The following is a 23927-nucleotide window of genomic DNA, read 5'->3' on the forward strand; positions in this document are numbered from 1 at the left end:
TATAGAGGGGTTACTGTTAGATGAGTCAGTTAAACAGTACACTTTGTTTTGGATAATGTCACCTCTTCCCTTGCTCTCTCTCAGTTCTCCCTTCTGTCCCCATACAAGTTGTATGGTTCATTTCAACAGAGTGTCAACTGAGTACAGTTGCTGCATTTTTTTTTCACCTTTTGTTACTTTTCCATTTTTAAACAAGTGCACAACAAAGATCACTGGTCAGTTGCATTTTTGGTAATCTTGGAGACTTATTTTGAAGAGTAAGGATTTTGTCAGGTCTAAGGAAACCTGTCATTTTTTCCCCCCAAATTTTGTTTAGTTTTTTGTTTATATGGTACCAAGGAATTGGACCCAAGGCCTCATGCATGCTAAGCAAACACTACTACATTCCCACATTCCCAGTCCCATCCCCGTTTGTCTTTTTTTTTTTTTCTTTTTTTTAAGAGCTCTCTATTCTTGTGCATCTTGGTAGCTTATAGAAATGCTGCAGCCACATGTACAAAATCAGCCCACTTCCTATTCTTTTTCTTTAGGAAGAAGTTTCAAATGTGCTGAAAAACATGAAAATAAAACCAGAAGAAAATTCTGTGCTGATTCAGCTATCATCACATTGCCCTACTTTTTTTTAAAACCACTTTTTTTTGAGGGTGGGGATGTCAGTTGTGGGGCTTGCACTCACGGCCTGTGTATTGTCCCAGATTTTTTTTCACTCAAGGTTAGGGCTCTACCACTTGGAACCACAGCTCTACTTCTGGCTTTTTGATGATTAATTGGAGATCAGAGTATCTACTTACTACCTCTGAGTAGCTAGCATTACAAGTGTGAGCTGCTGGCCCACAGTGACAATGACATTTTTGGAAGATTATAATTTTGAAAAATCTCGCCATTTTTTTTCTTCAACCATGCTTCGTGATGTATTGGCTTTTTGCTTTTGGTTGTACTGTAGCGATGTATGGGTGACATGGCGTTCTCTGGCTGTCACCTCTGGGGAACCACTATGACTGTCTGCCCTTCACGCAGGATGTTGACTCAACACTCAGGCCAGCTCGTGCCGGCTTTCCCATAGCACAGTCCCTGTTCCCTTTGTCCCCTCTCTCTCAACTAATACGTACTTTGTAGTGAGATGCTTTCACATCATTTAAATATTCCTCTGCATTTGAGATATACCCCATAGATTTAGTATCCATCGATGATATTTGCTTGATAAGATTTTTGCTGATATATTTCTCATGTTTGTCAGTTGGCTGGCATCTTACTGCAAACAGTCATCCTTTAATCCTCTTCTCCCTCCTTTAATCCTCTTCTCTCCCCCGCTTCCTCCATCCTCAGTCTGTCGGTCCATCCAAGGATCCGTTTATGCGTCCATGCACACCTGTCTAGCTTGTCTTCAATCACTGAGATTTACTCACTTGTACTTTCAAAAGTTCAGTGGTGTGGATTATTTTGATGCTCTTTCTGCCTGAGATAAAGCTGGTAGAGGCCCCTTCAGGCATTACTTTTTTTTTTTAAAGAAGGATTTTTTCTGTTTACTGGGTAGTTTCAATTAAAAAATTACTTATTATTAGAAAGGTGATGTCCATGATCTGCACTTGAACTTGGTACCCGACACTTTTGCTTATTGGCTGGCACTCTACCAACTGAGCCATGCCTCCAACACCCACTTCTTACTTTTTGTTTTTAAAACATCTACATCCTCCCTGAAGTAAGATGCTCTAGGCTCCTCTTCTAACTTTGCCAACTTTATAAGTCTGGAATCAACCTTTTCACCAGGAGCCCAAGTTTTTTTTTTTTGGGTCCGGTCGTGGGGCTTGAACTCTAAGTCTGGACGCTGTCCCTCAGCTCTTCAGCTCAAGGCTAGCCCTCTACCACTTGAGCCACAGCGCCACTCCCGGCTTTTTCTTTTTGCTTATGTGGTGCTGAGGAATCGAACCCAGGGCCTCAGGCATGCAACGCAAGCGCTCTACCACTGAGCCACCTTCCCAGCCCCAAGCCCAAGTTTTTTTAGTGGCAAATGTTTTGAAAGACATGGCCTGGCTTTTGGATTTGATACTGGTTCTCCTCCCTCCCAAATCTCCAAACTCCATTCTTGCATATTTTATGTGAGGCCCACAGAACCACAGTTAGTTTCCTTAGTATCTCTGGCATTTGACTAAAATTAGACCCCAGACATTTCCAGCTGGCAATCATGGGTCACAGTGTGACCCATCGGTTCATTGGTGTGCCAGTCTAAAGTGCATTTTCACCAAAGCCTCTTCTTTTTTCCTTGTAAGTCGTCATTTCCATTTCTTCAACAGTGTGTGGAAACTTCCCTCCTCCTACCCCCAAAAGTACTTTCCACTCAAGTTACCTGCTCCTTCAAAGGAACATATTTTGGAAAGTATAGAAAAGTGCCAGAAAGAGTAGAAAAAAAATTACCTGTAATTTGACTGCTGAGGTTAGGGGGAGGGGGAATCTGTTAACCTTATTATATAAATGGACGTAAGCAGAACTATACTCATTAAAAAAATTAATACTAAAGTTTTTTTTGCCTTTCTAAATATACTTTCTTAACACTCAGATCTTTGATACCTAATAATTTATATTCTAAATGTCTTGAGGCTTGATAATTTTATATGGTCTGTTAGCTTATTGACATTCGGAATTACAGTGTTTTCCAGATTTCTTCCAAAATTAGTACTTTTAGTCTTTTTTCCCCCTGCAGTTCTTTGATTAGCCATTGTATTCCATCTCTTCTCATGGACCTGATGAATCTGTCTAAGAGCAGTGTGCAGTGCATCTTTAGCTCTTCTCCCCCACCCCCTTTTCTGGTTAAATTTCTCCCAGATTTACATTTTTGGAAATACTTTTCATCTTTTTCTTGTCCATTACTAAGAATACTGTTTTTGAGTGTTCAAAACTTCTTAAAGTCAGGGAGGTATTTCTTTTGAAATCTAGAATCTTAGTTTTTTTTTCTCTGTAAACAAGGGAGCTGAGCCTCTGAAAGGTTATATGAATTCTCATGTTCCTCAGTTTCTTCTGGTGTAGTCAAGTTAAAAAATCAAATGCCTCTTTTTCAGAGATTAATATCCTTTTTCACTCTTTGTTTCAAATTTTCAATCTAAACAGAGTATTTTCTTTAATTTTCAATTCCTAATTCTTCTGATTTTGTACAGGATTCATGTTATGTGTCATCATTTCATGCCTTTTGAAAGAAGAAAGAAAATTTAAGGAACATAGACTAACTTTTATCGTGGAATGCTTTTTTTATGGATACGTTATAAATTCTTGAAAATAAAGCGTCTAATGGAAACACTTACTGAGAAAGGAGGAGCTCTATCACATGTAACCTTCCCACCCCCTTTTTTAGTGAATAGACCGTTTAAACTAAATTAAGTAAAGGATATAAATTCTGTTGTTTCAGTTTTAATATTTCATGACTGATTTTATAGATGAAATTATATTTTACAATAAATAGGAAGAAGAATTTATACAGCCTATTCTATTTGATGTAAAACAGCAAATCCCATTTCTCTGTAGCTGTAAAGAAAATTCATTATAATGTCTTTAGTTGTAGGAGATGGTTTCATTGTGATTAGTTACATAGATAATAAAACAACCTTTTTCAAATAGCATAAGACACAAGCAATAGTGTCTGCTTTTAATGACATTGAATTTTTTCAATTTTTTTCCTTTACTCATAGGATTGTCATCCCTTTTGCTTATACCCATTATTCCTGTTTCAATAAGTTTTTTCTTAAAACAGTGCAACCAACGCATTTTTGAAAAGAGATACTGAATTTTAGCTTTTTGTATAAAATCTTTTTGACTTTGAAAGACACATTTTTAAAGGATGGGTGATATAAAGTTGTCATAAAATTAACTTTATTACTGAATCAATTTAATGTATTTGAAATAGTGTAGTAAGATTTTAACAAAAGACATTGCCAGGTGTGGTACCTGAGCTTACTTTACAATTTGCTTTTGCCATGTGATTTGTTACTTTCTATGAATGTTAGTAAATCTTCATAAATAGTGTTAGAAGACAGGAGTCTTTGAAAATGAGACTGGCGATGGTCTACTTATTCTGTTTTGTCACTGATATTTTATCCCTGTCAAATGGCATTTCAATGACTTTTAATTCTTATTTAAGAACTAAGCAAATATTTAAGTTTTTAAATTCCAGGCAGAATTGATTTGGATATTTGAGCTATAACACAGGTGTCCTCTGGAACAGAAATACTATTCTCTTGAATACAATTTGAATGTGACTTGGGTAAGAATTCTACTTTACTGTGACCCAGAGGCTTGTGAACACATGGTTCTAGCCTGTTTGGCTTCTCTAGGATTCTTACTGGAGAAGTTTTGTTTGGGATCAGGTTAGATGTGATATTTGGATGTCCTCATGTTTGGACATGCCAGAATAGTAGGCTGCTTAATTTTTGTACTTAGCTAGGAAGAAACCAATTACTGCTGTTAGCTGAGTAAGAGAAAAACCTTTTGCTCAGTAGATCCTAAAAACCTATGCAACACAATGCTTTTATCCAAACTCAACAATTTTTTTTTAAAATTAGGAAACAGTAAGATAATGCCTTTATGCAATACAAATATAAGTTTAAAACATTCTATTATTACAAGGCTCTTTAATAACTTGATTTTTTTTTTTTTTGTCAGTCATAGGGCTTGAACTCTGGCTTTGGGCGCTGTCCCTGCGCTCTACAGCTCAAAGCAAGCACTCTACCACGTGAGCCACAGCGCCACTTCCGGTTTTCTAGTGGTTTATTGGAGATAAGATTCTCACGGACTAAGCTGCCCGGGCTGTCTTTGAACCGCGATCCTCAGATCTCAGCCTCCTGAGTAGCTAGGATTACAAGCATGAGCCACTGGCGCCCGGCAATAACTTGATTTTTTTTTTTATAAATGAAAATATATATGTACAAGTATATTAAAATGTATTTTTAGATGACGTATTATGTTTTTAGACAGTGTTCAAGGGAAGAACTCATTCGATTATTTTTTCTGTCTTCAAGGCAGGTCACTAAGTCCAGTCCACCAGTTGAACAGTGTAGCTGAGAATTTTTAGACAATTGACAGATGCCGGTGGCTCTTAGCTGTACTCAGGAGATCTGAGATCTGAAGATCAAGGTTCAGAGCCAGCCCGGGCAGGGAAGATGGTGATATTATAGTATTATCTCCAGTTAACTGATGAAAAGCTGTGGTGCACATGGTAGAGTGCTAGCACTGAGCAAAAAAGCTAAAGGACAGAGCCCTGAGTTCAAACCTTGGTACCAGCGTGCGTGCACGCACATGCACACGCACACGCACACACACACACAGAGGAATTTGTAGACACACACACACACACAGAGGAATTTGCAGACATTCTTTTCTGGGTAATTCCATTAATAACTTCGTAAACGGATCAGATGGGAGAGTGTGTTGTTGCTTGTTTTCAAGACAGTGAGGAGGCTGTTACTGGACCCAAGTGTCACAAGCTAGTCGCATTTGAAGTAACAGGACTCTATTGCACATCTATTTGTGGAAAATCTCTGCATGCTCTCTAGTTAATATAGTTTTAGGATATGAACTATACTCTTGTTGGAATTATTCAGTTTGCAGTTGTGAACATTGCCATGGGGAATAGGATCAGACTGTTTTGTGGCCACTGGGAGAAGTGGTTGTTCCTGGTGGGGGAGATGGTGTAGCAGAAGATGCAGTGCCACACCTTTGGTAACCCTGAAACTTGTGCATACCAGTAGTACAGAGTTTGTTCGTTGCAATCAGGCTTAAAGACCTTCTTAAATAACAGAAATGACAGTTTTAGTAGGAAGTCTAGTTGGAAAAGGGAAGGATGGGGGGAGAGGAAGAGAGGGGTAAAGGAAGAAAGAGAGGGAGAGGACTGTTCCACATCTGTTTATTCTTTTGTTCAGTTGTGGCCATTACAAAAAACTCATAAACAGACCTTGTCTTCCCAGAGAGATAATTATCATAACTTCGGAATTTCATCCTTTTTTTTTGTGACACTAGGAATTGAACCCACAGCTTCACATGTGCTAGGCAAGCACTCTACTGCTGTAGCTAGGCCTTCTACCTCCTTTCTGAGTTTTGGTTGAGTCAGGGTCTTGCTACATTTGCCTAGGTTAGCCATGCCTCCTGAGTATTGGATTGTGGACACGTGCCATTATACCCAGATGGGTTCATCCGTTTTCGAACTCCTCAAAGGGAAAAAGCAAGCTGGGCGCTGGTGGCTCACGCCTGTAATCCTAGCTACTCAGGAGGCTGAGATCTGAGGATCGCGGTTCAAAGCCAGCCCGGGCAGGAGAGATTGTGAGACTCCTATCTCCAATAAACCACCAGAAAACCGGAAGTGGTGCTGTAGCTCAAGTGGTAGAGCGCTCGCCTTGAGCTGGAGAGCTGAGGGACAGCCCCCAGGCCCAGAGTTCAAGCCCCACGACTGACAAAAAAAAAAAAAAAAAAAAAGGAAAAAGCAATAGACTTTAAGCATTCGCATGTCCAGGTATAGAGAAGGGTGACGCTGGAGGCAGGGAGAAGAGGGGTTCTGTGTTACCTTGTTAGGCCAGAGAGAAGATGTGAGTGTGGTATGGGGCTCTCAAAAAGCAAGATCTGCAGGTCTCTTGACCTACATCCCTTAGAGAGAGGGGTAAGGCTCCGGGAAAAGAAATCCAAGTCTGGTGGCTGGAACGAAGGAGAAATGGAACAGAGGATGAAAGCGAGGGAAGATGTTGTGAGTGCTGCCTGCAGCTAGTATTTAACATGGATGTACGATTGTTAACTTTCTTTGCTGCTTCAGGAAGGCCTTTTCTAAAACACCGAACCTTCCTGTGAGAAGTGGCCACCAGGTGTCATCAGAAGGCTGCTATTGATTTGTTTTATTGTTCCTCAGAAGTATGTGTTTGGATTTCTTTCTTGAGACCTTTCTTTTATACTTTGCCAGAGAACTATTGAAATTAGAACAGACTTTCTTTTTTGGATGACAGCTTCTGGGTGAACTGATAGTTTATAGGTAAGAATGAAAATGATTATAGCTATAAATAATAGTAGCAAGACTTACTAGTTTTGGTCATGCAGCTATTTCTTTGGTCATGCAGCTATTTCTGGAGGATTTGGATAAGAATGACACAGTAGTATATTTGGGCATCATTGTGAATGCAGTAAGGGACGTGGTGAGTGATAGTTGATAACTTTGTAGAGGAAGCCTAATGATGAAAGAAGGGTTGAGTGTAATAAGACACACCACTGGTGTAGTCCACATACCTGTTAGGTTTTCTTAACCTTGAAATCCTGCATGGGAAGACATCTGAGACTTGCTTTCTTTTTCCACTCCATTACAAGTGCCAGGATTTCTTTCCCTCCCTCCGTCCCTCCCTCCCTCCTTCCCTTTCTTTTTCTTTCTTTCTTTTTTTTTTTTTTGGTCAGTCATGGGGCCTGAACTCTGGGCCGGGGCACTGTCTTCAGCTCAAGGTGAGTGCTCTACCACTTGAGCCACAGTGCCATTTCTGGCCTTTTCTGCTTATGGGGTGCTGAGGAATCAAACCCAGGTGGTTAATTGGAGCCACAAGTGCCTGGCTTGATTTCTTTTCTTTCTTTTTTTCTTTTTTTTTTTAAAGCTGGTGCTGGTGGCTCACGCCTGTAAAGCTAGCTACTCAGGAGGCTGAGGTCTGAAGATCATGGTTCAAAGCCAGGAGGGAAGCCCGTGAGACTCTTATCTCCAAGTAACCACCAGAAAACCAGAAGTGGCGCTGTGGCTTAAGTGGTAGAGTGCTTGCCTTGAGCTGAAGAGCTGAGGGACAGCGCCCAGGCCCAGAGTTCAAGCTCCATTACCAACAACAACAACAACAAAATGGGGGGGCGTGCGTAGAGTTTGGGCTGGGAATGTGGCTCAGTGGTAGAGTTCTTGCCTAGCATGCATGAGGCCCTGGGTTTGATTCCTCAGCACCACATAAGCAAAAAACGCTGAAGTGGCGCTGTGCCTCAAGTGGTAGAGTGCTAGCCTTGAGCTGAAGAGCTGTGGGACAGCACCCAGGCTTTGAGTTTAGTCCCCAAGACTGACCAAAAAAAAGAAAGAAAAGAAAGAAAGAAAGAAAGAAAGAAAGATTATACCTTAACTCTGAGGCTTTGCAGTGAGGCCCTGCATGTTCCTTTGCTTTGTTACTGAGAAAATCATTGGTGCTTCCTGGTATATGCTAATCTTTCAGTAAGTGTTTGTTGAGTGAATGAAAGAAATCTGCCTTGGAAAAAAGGAGTTCTTAAGCTGTTTTGAGTGTTTTTTTTTTTTTTATTTTTGTTTTTAAAGAAAGACCACCTTGCTTCCATCTCTACTGGTAATATGATACTTGTTCTAATAACACTGTATAATCATTATTATTTTACAAATTTATGTTAGCATAAACTGTGTTCTGTTTTACTTCCTTATAGATCACTTTAAGGTACTCATTAAACTATGCTGTATCCTTCTGTATTCTCTTAACTGAATTTGTTCTAGTTCCAGATCTTTGTAACTTAAATCATCATGAGCTCTTTCTGCCACTACACTTCCTTACCTCCAACATAACTTACGTCTTGAAAAGTTAATTGTTCCAAGATGATGCAATGTCCTAACTATTCCCTTCTGAATAAAATCTACCTTTTCCTTCTTTCTGTGATCTGGGGTAGATTGAACAATTGCTGCTCTTAAGTGACTGCACCTAGAATTGTACTACTCATTCCTTAGTTTATTTAAGGCGTTGCTTAATCTTGCTTCCCCTTGAGATGTTCAACTTTCTCCCTACTCTCTCAGCAAGAGAGAAAGTACATTTAATTCTGTAAAACAATTCGACTGGTCTGAATATTCTTCTTTGATGTGTGATTTCTGATCCTTTATACGCAGTATGTCTCTGTTTATATCACACATGACTTTGTAATGGAGCTCCCATAGAATACTATTACAATAGATAAAACATTTATATCACTGTATAGTATTTTTCTTCATATGGTGAAAATTTCATACATGTTTGTAAAATGCTTGCTGTTTTTTCTTGATGTAAGAAAATGCTGGATTATTTCATTAATTTAAAAATCAACTGGGAAATAAATATCATTTTTCCTTTTGTTTTAGAAGTTCTCATCATTATATAGAAGATAATAAAGAGTCTTATTTTGCTACCTTTATTGATGGAATCGTTTTTCTTTTGTCTCTGAAAATACATGAGTCAGGTTGGCTCAACAAAACATTTATTTTAAACTGGTGTGTGTGTGTGTGTGTGTGTGTGTGTGTGTGTGTGTGTGTGTGTGTGTTTGTGTGTGTTCGTTCATGTTTTTTACAAGTGTATTTCTGAGGATATACTCTTACTGCTGCCCTTAGTGAAGGTGATCTATTTTCTGTGGTATATTTGCAGAAGCCATAGTTGGCCCATGTTGAAAGAACGGGAGTTCATGCTGTTTAGGCCTAGTGTTAAAATGGTTTTTTTTTGGGGGGGGGGGGTCCTTTGTGGTGCTTAAACTCTGGGCTTGGGCACTGTCCCTCAGCTCTTCAGCTCAACCTAGTGCTCTACCACTTGAACCACAGCGCCACTTCCAGTTTTCGGGTGGTTTATTAGAGATAAGAGTCTCATGGACTTTCGTGCCCAGGCTGGCTTTGAACCGTGATCCTCAGATCTCAGCCTCCTGAGTAGCTAGGATTACAGGTGTGAGCCACCAGTGCCAAGCTTAAAATGCTTTTAAACAGAACTTCTCTGTACATCTTTTCACATGTATACACTATCAACATTTGAAAAAGTTTGTATGCCTGCCGTTCATGCCAGGCGTTTCTTCTTTCACAGTGAAGCATTTATTCATTTTAATGCCCTTTAAGTGCTTAGAATTATTCTAGGCTCTTGGGATATGTATGGATAGATAAACCATGGTTTACATTATAGCATAAAGAGACAAATAACTGGACACATAAATAATCATAAAAGAAAGAGCATTGATTTCATCAAAATTTAAAACTTGTTTATCAACAATACCATTAATAAAATAAAAAGAGAAAAGATATTTGTAAAACATATATCTGACAGAGGGTATGTATCCAGAATCCATAAACAATTCTTGCAATTCAATAAGAAGATTAAACAACTGAATTAAGAAGTGGGCAGACAGCTCACTAACAATGCACACACACTATTCAACACTGTTAGTGGTCATCAGGAAAACAGAATTAAACTGTATTCATCCAGCAGTACTGTTGCCGGGTACTTACATAAAAGAAATTAAAATATGTGTTTGAAGAGACATGCATAAGAATATTCATAACTTTTTATTACAACAACGAAAGGAAATGGCCCAGCTTTCCATGAGTGATTATCAGGTAATACAATTAGAAGTGAAATGGGACACACTACTGATCCATGTATCAGAACATAATGCTGAGCAAAGTGAAGCCAGGCCCTCCCCTGCATAAAGCTTGCTGCATGATTTCAATCATGAATTTCTAGGTCTGTTGTGGAAGAATTCTGAACTGCAGTTACTGTGGTTGGAGATTGAGGAATGCATGTTATCGAGGGCTGGCTCCGGAGGCTGGATGACATGGCTCTGGGGTTGGTGGGAAGGAAAGTGGCCGCTGATCTCTGCGATTCCCCTCCTTAATGTGCCCTTCAGTTCAGACCCTCCTTCTGTTGTGTGGCCTAGGTACCTCCTCCAGGCAGTCAGCTTGATACTGGAAATTCAGTTCATTGGACTTAGTGCCAAGTCACAAATAATGAGAGCCGCATATAGAGAGAAAAAGAAGTACAGATTGATTAATTTTACCAGGCAGAAATGAGAACTGTGTGAGCTATCTGAAGGCTATAGTTCCATTCCCAAGGGGTGAGTGCGTTTTTAAAAGCAAATCCCAGGTGTATGGGCTTTGGATGAGCATGCCCAGCTATGAAAGTAATTTTGAAAACACTTTTTATCACTGCACAAAGAAATCCTGGGGAGGGGTGGAGTTGAGAAGCCAGTTGTCAGTGCCTCATTCTGTAATCTTAGCCACACAGGAGGCTGAAATCTGATGACCAGAGTTGAAAGCCACTTCCAGCAAGAAACTCTGTGGAACTCTTATCTCCAATTAACTACCAAAAAGGTGAAAGTGGAGCTATGGCTCAAGTGGTAGAACACTAGCTTTGAGCAAACAAAGCTCAAAGACATAGCCAGGCCTTGAGTTCACACTCTAGGGCTACCCAAAAGATATATATATATATATATATATATATAGAGAGAGAGAGAGAGAGAGAGAGAGAGACCCTCTGCCCCTTAGCTACTAACACCTAAGGAACCACTGATTTTTCTGTCACTATAGATGTCTGTCTATTCTAGACATCTCACATGAAATGCTTTTATAATATGTGCTCTTTTACTTAGCAAAGAGTTTTAAAGGACTGTCCATGACATGACATATTGCGAATACTGTTCTTTTTATGGCTGAATAATATTCCATTATATGGAGATAGCACATTGTATGTAATAATTCATCTGGAACAGACATTTGGGTTGTTTCCACCATTTGGCTATTGTGAATGAGACTACTATAAACATTTTTGTGTCAGTTGTGTGGGGATATATTCCTCAAAGTGCTGGGTCCTGTGGTAGCTATATAGTAGCTAACTTGGATCCACTAGTGCCCATCCCAGTGGCAGTGTGTGAGGGTTTTGTTTCTCTACATGCTCACCATTTGTGATTTGTTTTTTTTCCCTTTTAATTTGCATTTGTATTACATTAGTTTTGTTTTCATTTGTTGTATAGAGTAGGCCTTCACAGAAATGTAATTTGAAAGAGAACTTTTTATTGCTTGAAACAAAAATGTGGTCAGCTGAAGTGTACTAGTGCAGAGACTTGAAACATGATTTTTTTTAAAAAAAAAGATGTTTTGCCTTTTCTCTAAAATATATCATAGTTTTGCTTCTGGAGTCAACAATGATATAGTGTGGTGTTGACACAAATAGTATACTTTTGAAAAAGAACTTTATGTGTATAAGCAGATTCTTTCAGATATAAAGATTTTTGCTAATTTTATGATACAGTTTTCAACTAGTTTTAGACAAATTCTGGTCTTATGTCCAAAGACTTAATGTCATACTATTTATTTTACAGGTATGAGAGCTAAGTAAGCCATTTTTGACACAAGAAACATTACCAGAACTTTACCAATGATGGATTCTGAGGTTAAACCTGAGAATGATGAGGATGCGAATCGAAAGAAGGTGGCAGGAGAGTTGAGAAGCCTTTTGTCCTGTGGAGGCAGTTGTGGACCTGGAGCTGAGGTGACAGCCATCTCCTCTGAGAATATCACAAGCAAAAGAGGTTTTTCCGACTCATCTGACTTTGGCGGTGTCGTGCAGGAAGGCAGAAACGAACATGCTTCTAAACGGATGAGGGTGGAGGAGACACAGTGCCTGAAGTCTGGCGGGCAGGGCACTGACGGATTCAGCACTCCTGTGAGCTCCACCACAGAAGCAGACATCCCATCAGATGAGATGGGAAAGGCGCCCTTCCTGAAGGACTGGCCAGAGGGGGGCACTGCTCTTCCACCTGCCTCTATCTCCTCTCCTGATCTTAGCACCGTTGATGCCCTGTCTCTGAAAAGAGACATGGAAAGAAGGCCTGCACAGGAAGTGGTTTCCCTTGACTCACAAAGAGAGTCCTCTTTCCCTCCAAAGGACATGAGTGTCAGCTGTACCTTTAGAAACATAGACGCAGTCCTCAAGTGCAGTGAATGTGGCCATTTGTTTCCATCTTGCTCTGATTTGGAGAAGCATGCTGAGTGCCCGATGCAGCAGGCTAAGGAGCATGCCTGCTGCCGCTGTGGCCACAAAGCAGAGAGCAGCCCAGCGTGCCAGGCACACCTGAGCACGCATGTGGTCCACAATGTCTTCTCATGTGACCTTTGCGGCTTTCAGTGTGGTGAAGAAAACTTGTTGAATGCACACTATCTCAGCAAAACCCATCTTCGGCGTCAGAATCTTGCTGCTCGTGGAGGCTTTGTACAGATCTTAACAAAGCAGCCTTTTCCTAAGAAAACTTGTGCCGTGGTAACAAAGAATGCTCGAGCAAGACCAAGGGCTTCTAAACCAGAAGCAAAGAATGTGGATTCAAAAGGATTACAAAATAGTGGGAGCACATTTACCGATTGTGGAGTGAACATTTCTCAACAAGGTGGTGGTGACAGTGAGCTCCTTGTTGAAATGGAGCCATCCAGAAATACGTCATTAGAAAAAGCAGAGGTTGTTGAAAATGTTCTATCCCCCACTATAGCTCAAAATCCTGAAAATGAGAGCAAACAGGTAGGAGTAACTCCAGAGGGTCCCTTGGGCAAATCAGAATCTACCCCAAATACCCTGCGGACAGCACATGGCATCAGTACCACCTCAAGGCTAAGACCTGAGCGCAGTGTTGTAATGTTGGGTAATGGATTTCGCCGAAGAAGTGGCACTTTTGCCTTGAAGGGCCAGGCAAAGAAAAGGTTTAATCTCTTAGGAATTAATAAAAGAGGCACGAGTGAAACACAGAGAACGTACATGAAACACTTTAGAACACAGATCAAAACAAGTGACACAGAGCTAGGGCTAAAACCTGCGGAAATGAGCACTAGTGTCCGGGGTCTGTGTGTGACTTCTTCAGCACCCCTGGACACAACACAGGATGAGGCAAGTTCCTGTCCTCTGGGTTCCGTGCCTCTAGACTCCCCAACAGAGAAGCCAGCTTCTGACCACCAGAAGTCATGTACTTGTACTATTTGTGGCCAGATCGCTACAAATATGAGCAATTTGGAAAGCCATGTGAACAGATGCCATGCAGAAGAGGTGAAAAACTATCGCCAAGCTTGTGACTTATCCAATACGTCACGGGGGGACCCAGAAGAGCATGCGCACAAAACTCAGCACCAGCAAACTGCTTCTGTCCTCACTTGTCAGTGTTGTTCCTTTGTTTCCTCGAGCAAAAGAAACCTTAAAGACCACATGAAGGAAAAGCATGATATGGATTTTCTTTGCACTGCTTGTAATCTGTTCTTGTCTGAGAAAGATGTGGAAGAACACAAGGCAGCCACAAAGCATGTCAGTTTATTGGTTCAAGCGAAGACTTCTCCATCCTTGGCCAATGACTGTGCTTTACAGACCTTACCTTTGCGTAGTTTAGAATCAGAAAACATAAAAGAGTCTCCGAATGAATCAGGGAGAACAGCTCAGGAAGAGCCTGTGAAATCCAGGGTAAGCCCTGGAAGTGAACTGAGGCATTCAAGTAAGCCTCAGTTTCAGTGTAAGAAGTGTTTTTATAAAACAAGATCTTCTACTGTTCTCACAAGACATATAAAGCTTCGGCATGGCCAAGATTATCACTTCCTTTGTAAAGCCTGCAATCTTTATTCATTGAGCAAAGAAGGAATGGAGAAACACATTAAAAGAAGTAAACATCTTGAAAATGCTAAGAAAAATAATATTGGCTTAAGTTTTGAAGAGTGTATTGAAAGGGTATGTATAGGCGCAAATGAGAAAAAAGAAGATTTTAACATTTCTGGAAATGGAAAGACTGAAGGCCACGTAGGTGTGCAGTTACAGGAGCAATCCTGTCTTGAGAAGAGCACACTAATGCCGAAGGAGGCATCTCAGCCTGGTGTCTTCACCAGAGATGATGCATTAGCTTTGCCCACTACTCCAAAGAGAGGAAGACCCAAAGGCAGCACATCACGAACGTGTTCACACTGTGGACTTTTGGCCTCTAGTATTACAAATTTGACTGTTCACATTAGACGTAAACACAGTCACCAATACAGTTATTTATGCAAAGTTTGTAAATATTATACTGTAACTAAGGGAGACATGGAGCGGCACTGTGCTACCAAGAAACATAAAGGACGGGTAGAAATAGAAGCAAATGGGAAACAAAGTTCAGATATAATTGTTGTCCCTGAAGGTGGTCATATTGAGGCCTGTGTAAAGAATACTCACTCAGCTGTGACTATGTCTGATGAACCATCTAACAAGTCACCTGAGTCTGATACCTTTGTTTTAGAAAAGCCTGTGGTAGGTCACGGAAATCCAACTGAAGTAGAAGTTGAAAATGTACTTCAGGCTCTAGATGGAGAAGTTCACAGTGCTGTCACTGGTAAAAAGGAACAGGTATCTCTACAGCCAGAGATTGTTCTTCAGCAGGGGGATATATGTGCCCAGAGAGATGCTACAGGCACAAGTGATAACAAATGTCTACATTGTGAGTTCAGTGCACACTCGCCTGCATCTCTTGAGCTGCATGTGAAACGGAAACATACGAAGGAGTTTGAGTTTTATTGCATGGCCTGTGATTACTATGCTGTGACTCGCCGAGAGATGACTAGGCATGCAGCAACAGAGAAGCATAAAATGAAAAGGCAGTCCTACCTCAACTCTTCTAATGGAGAAGCAGGTTCTGCAGAAATGTCTAAAAACACTATTATACCTGGAGAGGAGCATCCACAAAATCCCAAGGACTTTGAAATAATTCCTCACCAACCACCTGATACTCTCAAACCCAGAAATGCTTCAGACTGTTCTATTTTGGATGAAAATACTAATTTAGATATGTCTAAAGTTCTGTGTGCTCCTGATGCTGTAGAAATTGAGGAAGAATCTAATTTCAGTGAAGCCCATTCTTTTAGTGAGACGTTCCAACAGCCCCCTGCCAAGGATCAAGTTATGAAACCTGAGGAAATGGTGTCTGTTAATATTTCCTCTAGTTATGGCTCCTCAAACAGACTTCAGAATGAAAATCCAGGTAGCTGTGCTCTGAATTGTGAGACAGCAAAGCTAAACCGTGGTGTTTTGGAGAGCATTGACAAGCCACATACTTATTGTGAGAACAGTGGAGGTAATGTAGGAGATGGTGGAGCAAAATGTGACAGAAACGCGTGTCCTGGAGCCCTGTGTGGAAAGCATCCATCTGAAAGTACTTCCCCTTTGGTGGTGGGGATAAACAGAGAGAAGCCAGACCTGAATAGTGGTGGTCCGAACAAAGTTGGATGTGCACGGAATTCAGAGGCTTTGAAAGATCTCCAAGAGGATCCCATTCTGCCAAATAAGGAAATTCTGATGAATTCACAAAATGAAACTGAAATTATTTTGGAAGAGGATGGCCCAGCATCTGAAAGCACAGTTGTGAGTAGTGATGTTTATGAAACTATAATCAGTATTGATGATAAAGGCCAGGCCATGTATAGTTTTGGCCGATTTGACTCCTCCATAATTAGAATAAAGAACCCAGAAGATGCTGAACTGTTAGACCAGTCAGAAGAGTGTCTGATGGGAACAGGGGTGAGGGTTACTGAGTTGTCCTTGAAAGACTGTGCTCCAGGCTTGAAAAAGAAGAAAGTTGAAGGCAGTTCCTACGGCGAGTCCCCACGTATCCGTTGCGATGATTGTGGCTTCCTAGCAGATGGACTGAGTGGACTGAACGTTCATATAGCCATGAAGCATCCCACAAAAGAGAAACACTTTCACTGTTTACTGTGTGGAAAATCATTTTATACAGAAAGCAACCTCCATCAGCATTTGGCTAGTGCTGGTCATATGAGAAATGAGCAGGCCAGTGTAGAAGAGCTTCCAGAGGGAGGGGCCACCTTTAAATGTGTCAAGTGCACAGAGCCCTTTGATTCTGAACAGAATTTATTTCTACATATTAAAGGACAGCATGAGGAATTGCTTCGAGAGGTGAATAAGTATATTGTGGAAGACACTGAGCAAATCAACCGTGAGAGAGAGGAGAACCAGGGCAGTGTTTGCAAGTACTGTGGGAAGATGTGCCGGAGCAGCAATTCCATGGCCTTTTTGGCACACATTCGCACGCATACAGGTAGGTAAACCCCGCACCAGCTCACATTTGCCTTTAGAATGCCGAGGAATGAGAAGGTTCAGACATTTATTCCCATCCAAATATGGAACTCTACCTCATTAACATTTCACTGCTGTGTGGTACTCTGGGCATCTGTAATAAGGCACTGTTGACACTTCACATAGCAATTCCAGGGGCAGGCTAGTTGACAAGTTTCTTTTATTTTTGTCAAAAAAGCTTGGACCTTGGATAGAGGTCCTAGTTGAAGTCTGGTTTTTATACCTTTCCAATTGTTCTGTATCCTTATTACTTAGTTTTCCAAAGTCTGTGTGTATGTGTGAGCATATATGTAACACACACATATATGTGTTCATATATACGTATATAACATGTATGCACATATTATATATAATATATACATATATAATATATTATATATACATATATGTACATATAATTAAAATGATATTTTGTATTTTAGAGGACAGACTAAGTGACTAGGTTTTTTGTAAATATTTTTCTCACAAATTTAAGGTCTTAAGAATATTCATTACTGGCTGGGTGCTGGAGGCTCAGGCATGTAATCCTAGCTAGTCAGGAGGCTGAGATGTGAGGACTGTGGTTCAAAGCCAGCCCGGGCAGGAAAGTCCGTGAGACTCTTATCTCCAATAAACCACCAGAAAACTGGAAATGGTGCTGTGGCTCAAGTAGTAGAGTGCTTGCCTTGAGCTGAAGAGCTGAGGGACGGCACCCAGGCCCACAGTTCAAGCCCCACGACTGACCAAAACAAAAACAAAAAAAGTAACCAGCCGTCACTCATGGATCATGCCTGTAATCCTATCTACTCAGGAGGCTGAGATCTGAGAATCACTGTTCCTGGCCAGAAAATTCTGTGAGACTGTTATGTGCAATAAACCACTCAGAAAAAGCTGGAAGTGGCGCTGTGGCTCAAGTGGTAGAACACTAGCTTTGAGCATAAAGAGGCTCAGGGACAGCTCCCAGGCCCTGAGTTCAAGCCCCAGGATTACCTCCCTCCCCTCCCAAAAAATTGATGACCCACTTTTTATATCTAAAAGTCTTAACCACAGGCAGCAATATTCTACTTCCAAGGAGACAACTTGTTCATCTGTTCTGTATACTTGAATAGGTTTTCATGGAGCTAGTACTTCATTTAATTTCCTGACTCTGTCACATTTAGTGATCCATGTTAATGTTTAATTTTGGGAGAAGTTTTTTTAAAAAATTTTTTTTGGTGAGAAATGCATAAGCTACTGTTCTAAATTTATGTAAAAATTCACTGCAGTGTTTCTATAAACCTGCCATACATTCTTTATTTTAAATAGACAGCTTTTCTAAATCATTGTGCTCTGCTTAGACAAGTTCTGTCTCTGTGGTTGAATTTATGAGTGGATTTGAATAATAAATTCACATTTCAATGAACATATTTTCATTAAAACTGTAAGGTTTATTTTACTGTACTTTTAAATAGTGGTTTATTATTAAAGCTATACTTTAAATTCATGCAGTTTTTGAAACTTAGTGCATGGTTACCAGGAGAAAGACAAAAAGTATATAGTTATCAGGTAAGGTGATTAAAGCTAGATAAAAGTTTTCTATCTGAGAAAGTAACAGGGCAACCTGAAGATGATGAATCTAGGCAAAGGTATACCTTATATTCCTAATGCCATACAGCTGTTTTTTGCAGTAAGTTTAAATGTGTGCTTGTTTGTAGTACCTCTGTCAGCATCTTGCAGCTCACTTTTCTGATATGACATAGTTGTAGACAGCAGGTTTGTTCATATGCACTGGAAATATGTATTTTCTTTACATGCCCTCTTAAAGCAGATAAAACCGAATAAAATGAAGAGCAAGATGCTAATGGAATTCTTTTTAGAATTCTTTATGCAACTGTCTGGTCAAGACATGTTGCTTTTAATTGATGTGTCCATTACTTGAATTCTCTTGTAATTATAGTCAATAAGTCTTGTAAATGTGTTAAAGCTCACTAAAAGCATACAAATTCAAGAACAGAGTAAGGCTAATAATTTAAAATAATCAATGTGGGCATTTCAGCACTTAATTTCCCTTGTGTGTTGATAGCTGATCATTCTTAATCCATTAAGATTTATTTAGTCGTTTACAATGCAAAATAGGCTTGCACTGGTCACTTGTGCCATTTGAAAATGTCCACCAGGTTAAGTGCAGAATGTAGTCCATTAGTCTTCCTTGACTATATGTATTAATTGCATTTAAAATCAAGTTAATGTGGATGTGAAAGTGAGGTAGCTATCAATATGTGACAAAGTAACCCTACTTATATAAGTTACATCATTGATTGTAGCATTCAGCAAAAGTTAGCGTACTTTTTAAAAAGCATCTTCTGTTGGTCTTATCAGCAAGTACATTTTTATGGTGCATTGAAGCACCACAGCAGACACGTTCCCGAATACAAAGGACCAATCCACCATTTCCATTTTCAAGTCATTTGGTGGAAGTTGGACGGGGTGTTAATTCAAGTTTTTCCCCCCTTCTTCTGAGCAGCTTTAAATGAATTGCTTTTCTGGTACTTTGCTTATGTCCATGAAATAGTAATGTAGGACTGTTATTAATGGTTGACTGGAAAAGGCTTATTCTTCCAATCCCTGTTTTTATTGGCTTTATGTTTTGTCATAACCTTTACTTTCCATCCTTAACATGGGCAAGGTAGCATTCTAAGAAATAAATGAGTTTAGTTATCAAGACTTCAGGAGAGAGCATCTCAGTTTCCCATGCATTCCCTGGTGTGAAGCATTCAAAACAGCAGCCATCCTCTCTTACATTTGTTGGCTGAGGGAGCTGGTGTTTGCTTCACAATGCTGTTAAAGTCTTTATTTCATATGATATTCAAGGCATCATTATGCCTCAAGATTGTCTCGAGCATTCTGTTGATAATCAGTGCTCTGGGTACTTGTGTATTTGGAAAATGTTTACATGTGGGTTTACATAGGATGTGTGACTTCCCTGGAAAGTGTTGTTAGGGCTGGTGATGTTTGTAATTCTTTTTGGGAGTTCAGAGAACCCACAGATCATGACAAGAGTGAATTTGAATGCTGAATACTGTGGGGACAGGGGCTTTACTGCCTCCTGCTTGCTCTCCATGGGCCCCCTCATGGTTGGCACTCAGAATAATTTGTTAAATGGTTGAATGGATGAGTAAGTGTGTGGATGGAGTATTCAAGTGTTTGGGGGTAGATTGTGGAATTTAAACTACAGTTGAGAAGCATTACATGATATACATTTTTGTTTTCATTTTCCTAACTTCATTCTTTAATACTTAAAGATTTTGTTTGTCTTTGGCAATGAATACCAGTATCACATGGGCGTAGGAATAGCACTTAATAATGCAGCTGAGGAATGCCCTGTAGGTCTGAGCAGACTGGAATTTCCAAGTCTTTGGAATTCTTTGATAAAATAACCAGGCATGACAAAGTTGAGAATCTTTTATAAGTTTTTTCCCCTTCAGATAACCTCACAGATCAAACTAAAACAAAACAAAACAAAACACCATTCCACATAATGGAACTAATTATGGTAAGATTGGAAGTTTGTAATAATAAGATGCACCAAAGAAAAAGGTAAGCTTAGAACTACCTGGTTTTACAGATTTTTGTCTTAGGAACTTAGATCCATTTTATAATACGTATAGCAAGCTTAAAAATGGAAACATCATTATCAGTTAGGAAAAGAAAAGGTTTTCTTTTTCTTATATAAAGAAGCATTCTTCAGCTGGCATTTGAACTCCTAGGGCACAGAAAGGAGATGTTGTTAGCACAGCTACTCTGAAAGTAAGATGTAAAGGAAAGTCAAGGCTTTTGTGTTCTAGGCAGAGCAGTGGACAGAATACTCATTTAGGTGTTGTCCACATATGGTAGCTGTGGTCACTGAAGTGCAGAAGCTCCTTGGTGAGGAGCTGCACACAACAAGTTGAAAGGGCAGAGCTCGGCTCAGAGCAGGAGGCACTATGTACCGTATGCCCCACTACCTCCTTGTACATAGGCATTGGGAGGATTTTGTCTTTTTTTTTTTTTTTTTGAATCCTGATATTACTGCTCATTAATAATTCCTAAATTATTCTTTAAAGCATTTCAGTTTATAGGTAAATTGATTTTTCTCACTCTTTTCAAAAGAGTCTTTATAAAAATCTGTCTCTCCATATTAATGTTTCAAAGTAGTTACAGGCTTAGTTTTACAAGAATCATTTAAATAAACTGTCGTTTCTGAAGTGATTGATAGAATGTGATTTCTGAAAGCTGCGATCTAAACGTGCTTTTGACATTTAAACATATAAACCTGACTAGGTGTAGCCATTCAGGTGCTAACTATATTTTACATCTGCTTCTAACCATAGAAATGGAGGTATTAAGAGATCTGGCTTCATTGTCACTGAACTGTGAAATATTCAACCTTGTCTGCCTATGCTTAGCACTGTTGACTTTTTTATTTCTGTTGGAAGATTAGAATTAAATGCTTCACTTTTTTTTTTGTCAGCTTTTGGGAATTACATTGAAATTTAACACTAAAATTTTCTACTGAGTACTTCAGTTTTAACAAAGTATTCATGGAGGTCCCTTACAGACACTACAAAAGGTTTATTGATCAAATATGACATTACAATTTTTTATTTGGACTATTTGCATATTTATTAAAGTTTACATATTTTATATTCTATCCAACAGCAAAAGGTAGTTCATCAAATGAGTATTAAACATATAAACAATGTGGAAACATATTGTTCTGATTTTAAACTGTAATTTTTATGCTTTTGGTTTATTAATTTGAAGTAATGATTAGAAACTTGAAAAATGTATATACATATTTTCTATTTTAGGAGTGTTATTTCTCAATGTTAAGTATGTATACTTAAATATTAGTATGTTTCAGTTAGTCTTGTCCACTGCTGACAGTAATTTTACTAAGTTTGAAATAATTTTATTTTCTTAGTTTTGAGTGTAATCTTTATGCAGTGATTAAAACATTTTATTATTTTTACTGTACCTTTTGTGTTGAAATATTCATAAAGTCACTAATAACTAAAATGTCAATGCTTTTGATTTGTAGCATTATCATAGATTTTTGTTATAAAAATGATCATAAAAGCTCAATAATTTATCCATCATATATTCTTATTTTAATAAAATATTAATATAGTGAGTCATTTGAAATCAAAGTGACAGAAAAAAATCTGAAATACTATTGTTGATGTGATTAAATTCAAATCTAGAAAAATCTGGGAAACTGGATGGCCATGGAGAAATGTACTTACTCCGTGACAAACCTTTAGAGATATCAGTATCCTGTGTTTGTATTTTTACAATGTCTCATTTTACATAATGCCTTTAACAGATATTTCTGGAAATTGTAAGAAAAATATTTGAAATTATTTAGTTTGTTTCCTATACTTACTGCTGCTCAACAGTGTGACTTTTGTCACACTGACAATGTGTGACAGTTGAGAAGCTTCACTAAAACATTAAAGCCTTCTAGGTAGAATAATATTCAAGATAGATACAAATGAGTGTAAGCATCCAATTTTGGAGACAAATTCTCAATTAGATCAGAGGTATGATTTAAGATTTAGCTCTTTTTTTTTTTTTTTTTTAAAAAAAAAACCTAACAGCAATGTGTGATTTAAACCAAACCTTATTTTATGTTAAATTTACTCAGGGTCCAAACCATTTAAGTGCAAGATTTGCCATTTTGCGACAGCTCAGCTTGGGGATGCCAGAAACCATGTCAAAAGGCACCTTGGGATGAGGGAGTACAAGTGTCACGTCTGTGGGTGAGTAAGTCGATGCTGTCTCCACCGCGCAAACCAGGAGGCATGTACAGGGTATCCATTGTCGCAGAATGCAAAACTGATATGAGTAAGAGTGGCTAAAATTATGCATGCGTAGCCTCCTTTCCTTTGTTATGGTAAATTCCTTAAATACAGTTATGACATTCTTCTCCCACTTCTGAACCTGTTCTGAAGATGAGCAATTTTATGGGCTACAAGGTCAATTTGAACCTGTAATCTGTAAATTGACTAAATTATAGGATGTTCATTCACATTGCCAGGGAGAACTATAAATTCCATTTAAAGATAAAAAAATATATAATATGGCTTTAGGAGTATATATGTATGTTTTTTTTTTTTTGGTATGCTGCTTTAATTTAATAAAATTAATTACTCTTTGGGTCCATTGGACATAGTCCATAAGGCATAACCAAAGGATTTAATTTTGGATGGCTGGTTACTGATTATTTGAAAGATGATGTGATAAAAACAGTATATAATGTATTTTTTGTAACATTATTTCAAAACTATTTCCTTTTGAGTTAATGGTTCTTTGCAGAATCATTCACAATGTTTAATTGTCATTCGAAAGTGTTATAGTTAATAGAAAGCTCTGAAGTGCTTTAATGTAAAACTAATTAATTTAGCAGAAATGTTTAAAAGGTTTTAAAATGCTATGACATATATGGTGTATCATAGGACATTCAGAGGTGGATTTTAATACCCTACTTTTGATTAAAATATATTTTAATGTTATTATGCTAGAGAAATTAATAAGTACATCATATAAAAACACTTTATGTGAAACTTAAGAAACCTGCAATTCCTCTGCTAATTCACAAGATACCACAGGTTCAATCCAATCATGCAGTGCAGATGTTACTATTATTTTTTGAGAAGATAAGTACCATGTAACCATTCTTTATATCCTTTAAGGTAGTTGTACAGATAAATAACTTTGCAAGCAGTTTTATTAACCCGGTTCTGGAATTTACTCATTGGTAGAATTGGCTTGCAGTGACTTGCAGCTAAGGTAAATGAAGATAAACCTCTGCTCAGAAGCCCCCCGAAGAGCAGTGGGCAAATGAGTTTTGTTACTCCTGATTTTAGCTACAGGGTCAGGCGCCAAATGGCTAATTTTAATTGCTAGAGATCTTGGAGTTTTAAAACCTATCTCATTCATTGTTTTTATTTGATGAGTTATGGGAGGGAAGATGACCCTTCTCCAATGAACATTGGCTGTGAGGTAGCAATAAACAATTTCTTTCCCATTTTTTTTGAGAAATTAGTAAATGATTTTTTGTATATACTGTTAGGGAAAAAAGAA

The 23927-nt window shown here is 38.8% G+C and overlaps 1 protein-coding gene across 2 annotated transcripts in view; it reads left to right on the forward strand.

The window, feature by feature from the left end:
- The window catches only part of Znf407 (zinc finger protein 407), a 376264-nt gene that overhangs the window by 12444 nt on the left and 339893 nt on the right, over positions 1-23927 (forward strand). Inside the window, exons 2-3 of one of the 2 annotated variants that reach the window (XM_042693520.1) lie at positions 12079-16806; positions 22489-22603. In XM_042693520.1, coding sequence (XP_042549454.1) covers positions 12135-16806; positions 22489-22603 — 4787 coding nt within the window. In that variant the 5' untranslated portion in view covers positions 12079-12134. The remainder of the gene's footprint in view (positions 1-12078; positions 16807-22488; positions 22604-23927) is intronic. The other variant, XM_042693521.1, reaches the window with a different exon arrangement.

The sequence above is a fragment of the Dipodomys spectabilis genome, unplaced genomic scaffold (assembly GCF_019054845.1).
Source record: "Dipodomys spectabilis isolate Male_0828 unplaced genomic scaffold, ASM1905484v1 ptg000169l, whole genome shotgun sequence".
Lineage (NCBI taxonomy): Eukaryota > Metazoa > Chordata > Mammalia > Rodentia > Heteromyidae > Dipodomys > Dipodomys spectabilis.